This window comes from Panthera onca, chromosome C1 (assembly GCF_046562875.1).
Source record: "Panthera onca isolate mPanOnc1 chromosome C1, mPanOnc1 haplotype 2, whole genome shotgun sequence".
Classification (NCBI taxonomy): domain Eukaryota; kingdom Metazoa; phylum Chordata; class Mammalia; order Carnivora; family Felidae; genus Panthera; species Panthera onca.
The window spans coordinates 28,441,750-28,452,421 of record NC_138346.1 but is presented as its reverse complement, the minus strand read 5'-3'; the positions used below and the strand labels follow the sequence as shown (position 1 = coordinate 28,452,421).

At 44.8% G+C, this 10,672-nt stretch overlaps 1 protein-coding gene across 1 annotated transcript; it reads right to left on the bottom strand.

The window, feature by feature from the left end:
• Nucleotides 1-5,186: 5,186 nt before the first annotated feature.
• LOC144617044 (gamma-crystallin F) lies at nt 5,187-7,808 on the bottom strand. Its single transcript, XM_078450587.1, has 3 exons — nt 7,705-7,808; nt 7,371-7,613; nt 5,187-5,525 (listed from the first exon to the last, which is right to left on the bottom strand). Exons 1-3 carry the CDS (start codon nt 7,711-7,713, stop codon nt 5,253-5,255), a joined length of 525 nt encoding a protein of 174 aa, XP_078306713.1. The 5' UTR covers nt 7,714-7,808; the 3' UTR covers nt 5,187-5,252.
• Nucleotides 7,809-10,672: the final 2,864 nt, after the last annotated feature.

The window sequence follows — 10,672 nt, the reverse complement described above, 5'->3', positions numbered from 1 at the left end:
AGAAGAATCTGGAACATGGGCAGTGGAGTGGTGGCCTGGGAGAGTCTGATGGTAAGACTTGGCTTAGAATGGACCCTTTTGATTTCCTGGAAAGAAAAGATGATTTCCTGAAAAGAAAAGATGATTTCCTGGAAAGAAAAGAGTTTGGAATTTATATTTAAGACCCGGTGTATCTTATGTTCTCAGGACCCTGGGAGGATGAGGCAGGTGGCTACAAAGTCAGAGTGAGAGAGGGTAAGTTTCAAAGATGGAGTCTAGTAGATTCTCAAAGGGAGCTGGGATCCGGGCTGGTTTGTAGCATTCCCCTGCCACGTGGGACATAGAGTGAAGGTTTTCTAGAATGCCTAATAGAGTCCAAGGGGTATGAGGACATGAACTGTATTTGTGAGCTCTATCAACAATTCCCAATTACCACCTTTGAAACCAATGTAAGCTGGGAGTAGGCAAGCTCAGGCAGAAAGGTAACATCCCTTGGAGGATATGGGTCAAAGCAGCCTCAAGATGCATAGTGTGAGTGTTACTGTAAAGGGTGAAGGTTGTGACTTTCAAATGCAAGGATGGGCACTAGAGCATGTGCCATGCTGCACACTGTTCATTATCTCTGCGTATACCTAGGTTGATCTAAGATATTTAAGACCAATGGGATGATGATATCCTTGTATGTCTGCAGACACTGAGAGAGGGACAGAGGAACACAGGAAGTCAGCCAACAAGATTAGAAACAGCTGTCTTGTTTCTATCCTAATGGAGATTAATCAACCAAAAAATGACTCATACACAATGGCAAGGAAAAAACGCAAAGGATGTCACAAAGAGTTGGTTGAGAACTCATAAGTAAATAGGGGCCGAGCTTGAAGATGAAGTGGAGGACATATCTGAAGAAATATGTGAAATGTATCTTACTTCTGAACTTGAAGTTTCATAAATTAGCAATGGATCTGTCACATGTTGCAAGATGGAGGAAGAAGACAGGGGCTCTGATAAAAGTCACGGTGCAAATGCTGGATTCCCCACCCGCAGGGGCCTCACTGGCTCCGTGAACACAGACTGATTGTCATGCCTTTCTTCACCTGCTCTTATGAAATGCTCACAATGTGTCACAACGCTCTCAAGCCCTGCTTTTTGAGTAAGATTTACGTTGGCTTAATAAGCATTTTGGCTACAAAATAAGTTTGCAGAGCATACACTGCCTAGCAGAGTATATTTAAAAGGTACAACATAATCTCTCTTTTAAAATACATTTTTTAAAGTTTATTTATTTTGAGAAAAAGGGAGAGAGAGAGAGAGAGAGAGAGAGAGAGAGAACCCAAGCAGGCTCTGCACCATCGGCATAGAGCTCCACGCAGGGCTCGAACCCATGAACTGTGAGATCACAACTTGAGCTGAAATCAAGAGTTGGACACTTAACCAACTGAGCCACCCAGGTGCCCCAATAATCTCTTAATATATGTGATTTTGGAAAAGGCTTTTAAACCATATTTGCCTTTTTTCTGGTGAGCACTGGGTGGAGCTCTTATCTAAATTAAGTAAAAGCATTGTCTAAGGGAAAGAGAAGGGAGCTACTTTAAAGAGTTTGGAATTTATATTTATTTAGTCCCGGTGGTACAAAAGACGTTCAACTTTTCACTAAAAACGAATAAATAGGCATGTGGCTGCCTCAGCAGGTAGAGCATGTGACTCTTGATCTCAGGGGGTGAGTTCAAGCCCCATGCTGGGTGTAAAGCTTAGTTAAAAAAACAAATAAATAAAAATGGGTCTTCCTTTTAAAAAAATAAATAGATAAGTAACTTTAAAAAGAAAAAGAGGAAGAAATACAGGAGCCAAAAATCCGTAAGAAAGATGTGAGAACCATGATACAGAGAGAGGATTTGTGAATGGAAAGCTGTCTTGTTAATAATAAATTCAGCAGACAGTTTAAACTTAGGTAGGTTCTAAGGATTTCTTCATGTTCTAAAAACTTTGTTCCTAAGCAAGTAAAGATCTCCTTGGTCCTCAGGTGGTTCCAGCCGGCCTAATCAACAGCACTGGAAAAAAAAAAGTGGGGGGAACGATCATTGTCTCACATCCACTGGGTTTATCTGTGGCTTTACTGGGCCAGGGTTGTTCTGGGAATCCTCCCGCAGTCAGATTACTTCTCTGCCTGGAGAAAGACAGATACCATAGGTTTTCACTCATGTGGATTCTGTGAAACTTAACAGAGAACCACGGGGGAGCAGAAGGGGGGGAAGTTACAGAGAGGGAGGGAGGCAAACCATACGAGACTTAAATATTGAGAACAAACGAGGGTTGATGGGGGGGTGGGGAAGAGGGGAAAGTGGGTGATGGGCATGGAGGAGGGCACCTGTTGGGATGAGCCCTGAGTGTTGTATGGAAACCAATCTGACAATAAATTATATTTAATATAGAAAAAAACAAGATTACTTCTCTGCCTGTGCCTAGGGTTAGTTCAATTTGAGGAGAAGTTGGGATCCCCATCTTGATCCTGGATTCAGACCTTGTTTTCCAATCAAGCTTCATCATTATTAAAATACTGGGCATATTTGACTAATCTAGAATAAATAAGTCAAAAAGCATATGTAAGTTGACAAAACTTACAGAAGAAAAAGAAAAGAAGAAGAAAAAAATTATTGGAAGAAAAATTCGAAGAAGAAAAAAATTATTGGAAAGTGATGTAATTAATTCAGAACCTTTGGGAACGTGGCCCAGGCATTAGCATTTTTAAAAGCTCTGTCGATGATTCTAATGTACACCCAGACATGAGAAACAGTGATCTATACTCTACTGGATTTAGGGGATACCACTGCTCATTAGCCCAGAGTTTCTCAAATTGGTGTGTACATAAGAATCATCTAGCAGGGCTCCTGGGTGGCTCAGGCGGTTAAGTGTCTGACTTCGGCTCAGGTCATAATCTCGTGGTTGATGGGTTCGAGGTCCACGTGGGGGCTCTCTGCTGACAGCTCAAAGCCTGGAGCCTGCTTTGGATTCTGTGTCTCCCTCTCTCTCTGCCTCCCCCCTACTCACACTCTGTCTCTGTCTCTGTCTCTGTCTCTCTCTCTCTCTCAAAAATAAATAAACATTTAAAAAGAAGAAGAAGAAGAACCATCTAGGGATCTTGTTAAAATGCAGATTCTGACTCCGCGTGTCTGGGTTCAGGTCTGAGGTTCCACATTTTTAGCAAGCTCCCAGGACATCCCTGGGCGGCTGGTGTGCAGACCACACTTTGGGAAGAAAGGCTTTCACCCACTGTTTTCCAAATGTTCAGTGTCATAAGCCTTGCCAGGGGAGCATGTTAACTCTACAGGTGCGCAGGGAACTCCCTGGAGATCCTGATTCACCAGGTCTAGGCATCTGTGTTGAAAGTGCCCGGGTGATTCTCAAGGCCTGTGTGGTGGAGAAAGGCTGTCCTAACTTAATCGGGGTGGTTGATTGTGCACCAGGCCTTTGCTACTCTCACTAAAGCCTGAAAGTCCTTAATCTCTCTCTTAATAATTGTAAATGTGGGTTCATAAGCACCACATGATTTTTTTTAAGTATTCAATACAGTTTTCCAGATTTTCCTTTTAAATTTATTTATTTTTTAAGTAATTTCTACACCCAGTGTAGGCTCACACTCACAAGCCCGAGATCAGGAGTTGTACACTCCTCCAACTGAGCCAGCCAGGTGCCCCCCAAAATTTTTGATGAACTGGTAGATAGTGCTCTCTAGTGTAATGGTCAGAAAACCGAAAGCGGTATGAAACAACAATTCGATTCCACTTTCCTAATTATGTTTGCATTGTTCCTGCTGACTTCCATGTTTCCAGATTCATCTGCTCTTTTTTTTAATTAAAAAAAAATGTTTAATGTTTGTTTTTGAGAGACAGAGTGTGAGCAGGGGAAGGACAAAGTGAGGGAGACACAGAATCCAAAGCAGGCTCCAGGCTCTGAGCTGTCAGCACAGAGCCCGACACAGGGCTCGAACTCCCAAACCGCGAGATCATGTGAGCCAAAGTCGGTTGCTTAACTGATTAAGCCACGCAGGCACCCCTGGATTTATCTACTCTTAGGAATTAGCTAGGGGTGCCTGGGTGGCTCAGTCAGCTGACTATCTGACTCGACTTCAGCTCAGCTCACGATCCCAGGTTTGTGGGATTGAGCCCTGTGTTCGGCTCTGCCATAGATGTGGAACCTGTTTGGGATTCTCTCTCTGTCTCTCAGTGTCTCTTCCTTTCCCCTGCTTGCTCTCTTTCTCTCTAAAAAGAAAAAAAAAAAGAACTAGCTAAAAAGTCAGTACCATTTGTTTCTTAAACACCTCTTTTATTTTTTTACGTGAAATTAAATTTTTTTAAATAAAAGAAAAAGCTTTTATTGTGTAAGCCATCGGACTTTTAGCATAATTTATTAGTCCTCCCTCCCATGCATTCATTTTAAAGCTGGGGTGCCCAAGGCTTCACTGATATACACGCCCTGGGGGATACTATCCCATCTTGTGAATTTCAATACCATCTACCCTCTGATAATTTGCAAACGTTGATCTCCAGCCCATGCCTCTCTTCTGAACCCCAGGCTGGTTGCCTGGTTAACCACTAAGCAGTTATCTGGTCAACAACTCCATCTGATGTTCCTGGACATTTCAAACTCTTCCTGCACAAAATGGGACACCTGGTTTCCCTCCCCAAACGTGCTTCTCCTGCAGTTGTCTCTGTTTGGGTTGAAGAGAACTCCATCCGCCCAATGGCATAGGACAACCCTCTCCTGCACCTTGAATCCGATGGGAATTTTTGTGTTCAGAATGTGTTCAACACGCAACCACTTCCCTCTTGTACAAATGCCACCGCGCTGCCCTAAGCCTGTGACCTCTTTTTGGTTTTTGGAGGTTGCAGCAGCTTGCTAGCGGCTGGCTTCTGTTTTCTTCCTCACCTCTTCCTCTTTTCATTTCAAAGTTTCTTCCAACAACTTCAGCAGTCAGTCACAGAAGCAACCATATCACAAAATAATGTATTCTCTCTTCCAATTTTTGTTTTAGAGAAAAAAAAATTAGGATTTTAAAGAAAGCTGGAAGTGTTTAGGCAGGAGCTGCGACAAGGGCGCATAATACCACATAATACCACATATGACTGATCAGTGTAAGCAAAGCCACATTATTCCCAGCTTCCTTTCTGCTGAGCCCTTCCAAGGAGACTGAAAGGAAAAGAGGACCATGTGACTGCAGGAAACACACAAGAAATATTTTATTAGCTTCCAGATGGAGAACAAGGTAGAGTAAAAATATTTCAATAGTATTCCGCGGCTCTCCTCAAAGAGCCCACCCGGGCACTCGTGGCCCCCCAGTCGTGGTAGCGCCTGTAGTCCCCCGGTCTCAGCAGGTACTGCCGCCCCCGGTAGTTGGGCATCTCGTAGAGGACCCAGTAGCCCTCCAGCACTTGGAAGGAGTGGATCTCGCTGAAGTGGAAGCGGTCGTGAAGCGAGGAGCAGTCCTCGGTGATCTCTACCATCTGGCCCCTGTAGTCCTCTCGCTCGTAAATCCTGATCCTGTGGGAGCTGGTCTGTGGGTTCAGCAATTAGCAGATGAGGAAAAGTCAGAAAATCTAGCCCTTAGCAACCAGGGACACAACCCCCAAGGGACTGGACGTTCCCTTCTCTTTTCTACATCAAAGATGACGAATTTTAAAGATAGCCAACACCAGGGCAGCTGTGTGCAACTGAATAGGCTGTATACTGCAGAACTGAAGAAGGTGTCATTCGCCTAAAGAGGCGTATGGTGCTCCCTAGAGCTAAGACCACAACCTACATGAACATACATACTGGCCCTAGCTAATATCATTCTTTTTTTTTTTTTTTAATGTTTATTTATTTTTGAAACAGAGTGACAGAGCCTGAGTGGGGAAGGGGCAGAGAGAGAGAGGGAGACACAGGATCCAAAGTAGACTTCAGACTCCGAGCTATCAGCACAGAGCCCGACACGGGGCTCGAACCCACTGACCTGAGCCGAAGTCGGATGCTCAACTGACTGAGCCACCTAGGCACCCTTAGTTAGTATCATTCTTAAGTAATAATTTATGTGTATTTTATATATATCATATACATTTTAAATTTATGTTTATTTTATATATTTATTAAATTTATTAATTAAATTTATTATTTATATATTATAAATTAAGATATTATATATCATTTATATATAATAATTTATATATTTATTTAAATAAATTTTTAAAAATGATCCCTGGAAAAAAAAAAGTTATAGTTTTGAATCTCAACAGTATTAGAAGAAGCTAGTGGGAAAGGAAGTCAAGTTGCTTTTCCTTCAGGGGAAGTCACAGACTGGTGGCAATTCAAGAAGAGAGTCCAGTCCAGGCAATCCTAAGACCCTTCCCTTCTCCTTTAAGCCCTGCTTCTCTAAGATCCTGAAAAGCAAGAGCCATCACAAAGATTCGCTTCAATTCTCAGCTCTAGGATATGCTCCTGCAAATCTGCTTTAGGTAATAAACAGGAAATTCTCCCGAGCAATCATCCTGCAGCATTAAGGGCTGCTAGTGAGGAATCTTCCATGGTCGTCAAGGACCCACGTGTACATCACGTGATTTGGTCGCCACACCAGCCCCACACCTGTTTCTTCTTTTAGGAGAAGCTCGTGACTAGAGCTCTCAGCGTGTCACGTGGAAGGTCGGGGCAGGCACGTGGAAACCCAGGTTTTCAGGCTCCTCGTGCTGGGCTGGGTCTTATCAAGGCGTTAAACCCTCCGAGGGGGTTTCAGACGTGGCCGGAGCGGTACCTTTTCCACAGGACTGGGTCGCAGTCAGGTTAGAGAATCCCTAACTGCAGAATTCCAGGCCGCTGGGGCTTTATTTGGGTAACGGCGGGCTTGGCCGGAGCGGCTGGAATCACACAGTCGGCCACTTGTTTTGCCTGATCGGGAAGCAGGGCGGGAGGCTCATGCTAACAGTGGTGGCTGGGGGAGGGGAGGCTTGCCAGGTGCCAGGTGCCCACCTCTCACCCTCGTTCCAGCCCTGTGAGCTAGCCGCCTTCACATTCTACAGAAGAAGAGAGAGAGAGAGCCCCAGGAAGTAGCCCAGGCCACCTGATGCAAAGGTGCTAAGGTGCTGCTTATTCACCGCCTCGCCTGGGGCATAGACTCTCTGAACGGACCGGGTGCCCTACTTTCTCCTAGTAGAGGTGAGTTTACTTGTAGCAGAGCAGAATGAACTTTTAAAAGAGAAGCGTCCCCTCGCATACTTCTGCAGTGGAAGGAAAGCTTAGAGATGTTGACAAAGGAGAGGAGACCATGGCGAGAGGCAGCCAAAGGAGGCCGCCACCCTGCACGACGAATGCCGCCTCTGGAGCACCCATGTGGCTCCGGGGCTCGGCGGGGCCCGCGGGGCCGGACTCACGTGGGGGATGAGGCGGCAGGAGCGGACCGCGTCGCTGAGGCCCATCCACTGCTGGTAGTCCGGGTAGTCCCCGCGCCGCAGGAAGTACTGGCAGCCCGAGTAGTTGGGCTGCTCATAGAGCATCCAGCAGCCGCTGTCCACGCGGATGGAGTTGCAGCGGCTGAAATAGGGCTGCAGGTTCGGGTGGTCACTGCTGCACTCGTAGTGGCGGCCCTGGAAGCCCCGGTCCTCGTAGAAGGTGATCTGCAAGGCAAGGGGAGGAAAGGCTCAGAGGCCTGGCCCCCAGCCCCGGGGCGCGGGGGCCCCTCCCGGCCTGCGGCTGCGCTGGGCTCACCTTCCCCATGGCTGGTGGATGGAGGTCAGTGATGGGCCGCCGGCGCGCGGGTCTATATAGCACGAGGGCTGCTGCGTTGGCAAGAACAACACAAAAGGGGCCCGCGGGGTGAGGAGGGGATTTTCTCTCGCTCTTTTCTATATAATGACGGCGGGGGTGGGGTGGGGGACTTATTGTATGTTTCCTCTTAGACTCTCCAGTGCTTTCGAACTGATGACCCGCGTTAAAACTGTCACTTGGTGCCTGTGGGGCCTTTAAATGAAGCCTGTTTAGGAATTTGGAACTGAGCAAAGGCCCTTAGCCAGTTAATAATTGTAATGAGGTATTTGGGTTATCTTTTACAGTTTCAAAATGATCTCCTTTTTGACTACCAAGGCCGGGTAGTGACTGAGACCGAGGTCAGCATAGGCCCCAGCATGAGGCATCTGGATTAGAGAGCATTTCCTTGGTGTGAGGGTCTGAGCAGGGACAAGAACCGCCTTCTCCACAATACATTTGAAATTAGATGGGATTTCCCTCCAAGAGGTCCCTTCTCTGAACCTAGAGGCTGGCAAGTGGCTACAGCAGATATGCTGACACACTTGAGGAGGGGTGATAGGGGCTTGGACCCCTAGAAAGCGTGCTGTGTAGGCACCTGGCCTCTGCTCTGCTCCCCGGACGCTGGGCGGGACCAGAGCCATCTCTGGAGCCTCAGCTGGGGCACCTCTGGCCAGGAAACCCTCACCTTTGGAATTCATGAGGTGCAAGTTTGTTGTTCTTACTCTGTAGCTTTCTATTTAATAATTTTGCAAAGTAGGTGCTAAGCTAGTTAGTTCTAGCTGCTGATGAATACAAGTTAACATGCAAATGTAACAAGTTAAAAACCCTACAATCTTAACCTTTCCTAGCCCTGGGCAAGCCGCGGTTGCTCTGTAGTTAAGGCTCTGACTCCGCCAAGGCCCCCACCTCTACCCCTGGTGGTTCCTTCAGAGCAGAGTTTAACTCAGCTCTCTTTAGAGCAGAGTTTCTCAGCCTCACACTATCTTGACATTCTGGGTCAAAAAATTCTGTGGTGGGGTAGTTGTCCTGTGCATTTAAGGATGCTTAACAGCATCCCTGGCGTCAACCCACAAGATATTAGTAGTATTATTCTCCTAGTTGTGATAGCCAAAAATATCTCGAGACATTAGAAATGTTCCTTGGGGAAGCAAAATCAACACTGGTTGAAAACCACTGCTTGCTTGCTTGCCATATATATATATATATATATATATATATATATATATATATATAATTTTTTTTTTTCAGAGAGAGAGAGCACAAGCGGGAGGGGGGCAGAGACAGAGGGAGACACAGAATCAGAAGCAGGCTCCAGGCTCCAAGCTGTCAGCACAGAGCCCGATGTAGGGCTTGAACTCACAAACTGCAAGATCATGACAAGAGCTGAAGTTGGACACTTAACTGACTGAGCCACCCAGGTGCCCCAAAAACCACTGCTTTTGAAGAAGCTGTTCCTCAACTTGATACAACCTGATACACTCTATCTCATTCCTTAGTTTGGATTGTTGTGACTAAAGTCTACTGCTAAAAAATTGTTTTCCCTGAACAAATTTCATTTGTTGCACACAAGTTTAATAAGCCTTATTCACATTCTTTCCTTTACACATTCTTACTTTTATAGAATATTTGGAAACTATGGAGAAACATTTAAAACCATAGTCCTGTGTCAAAAAAGCACTATTAATATGTATTTTAAAACTTCTTTTCAGTTCTGCAAGTGAAAGAATTCTAAAGACCCACTGCACAACAATGTGCATATAGGTAACACTACTGCACGATGTGGTTAAAAATGGTTAAAACGGGGGGCGCCTGGGTGGCTCAGTCGGTTAAGCATCCGACTTTGGCTCAGGTCATGATCTCACGGTACGTGAGTTCGAGCCCCGCCTCGGGCTCTGTGCTGACAGCTCAGAGCCTGGAGCCTGTTTCGGATTCTGTGTCTCCCTCTCTCTCTGACCCTCCCCTGTTCATGTTCTGTCTCTCTCTGTCTCAAAAATAAATAAACGTTAAAAAAAAAATTTTTTTTTAAAGTGGTTAAAACGGTAAAAGAAAAAAAAAGATACCTTTGCCCATACTCCCACCCCTCTTAATTTTCACTTCTTTGATCTAATAGTTTCATCTGTAAGAATTTGTCCAAAGGAAATAAAGGTCCATGCAAACATTATGTATAGTGATGTTTTATCAGACCATTGTTTATAATATAAAAAAATAGGGCATTAATTTGGTAAACTATAGAGCATCTGTGTGACGAGGTGCTAGGCAGTTACCAAAAATCACGTTCTCAAATGATTTATTTAAGGACATGGAAAATGCTCCCAAATGTTAAGTCTTTTTAAAGTAAGGATATTATACACCGAAAAGTAGAAAGTATTGCTGAAGGAAAGAAGATATAAATAAATGGAAATACATCATGTGTTTATGGATTGGAAGACTCAATATTGTTCAGATATCAATACAACCCAAAGTGATCTACAGATTGAATGCAGTCCCTATTGAAATTCTAATGTTTTATTCAGGAATAAAAATGAAATCCCTCCTGAAATTCACATCGAGTCTCAAGGGACCCTAAAACTCAAAAGAATCTTGAAAAAGAAGAACAGAGCTGGAGAACTTGAATTTTCTGATTTCAAAACATATACAAAGCCACAGTGATGAAAACAGCATGGTACTGGCATAATGATAGACACAGGGGCTGGTGGACGAGAATAAAAGACTCCGAAACAGAGTCTCCCCGTGTAGTCAATGGAATTTTGACAAGGTTGGCAAGACCATTCACTGGAAAAGGGAAGTCTTTTTAACAGATGGTACTGGGGAAAATGAATATCCACATGCGAAAGAATGAAGTTGGACCCTTACCCTACACCATATAAAAAACTGGCTCAAAATGGATTAAATGTAAGAACTAAAACCATAAAACTCTTCAAGGAAAACA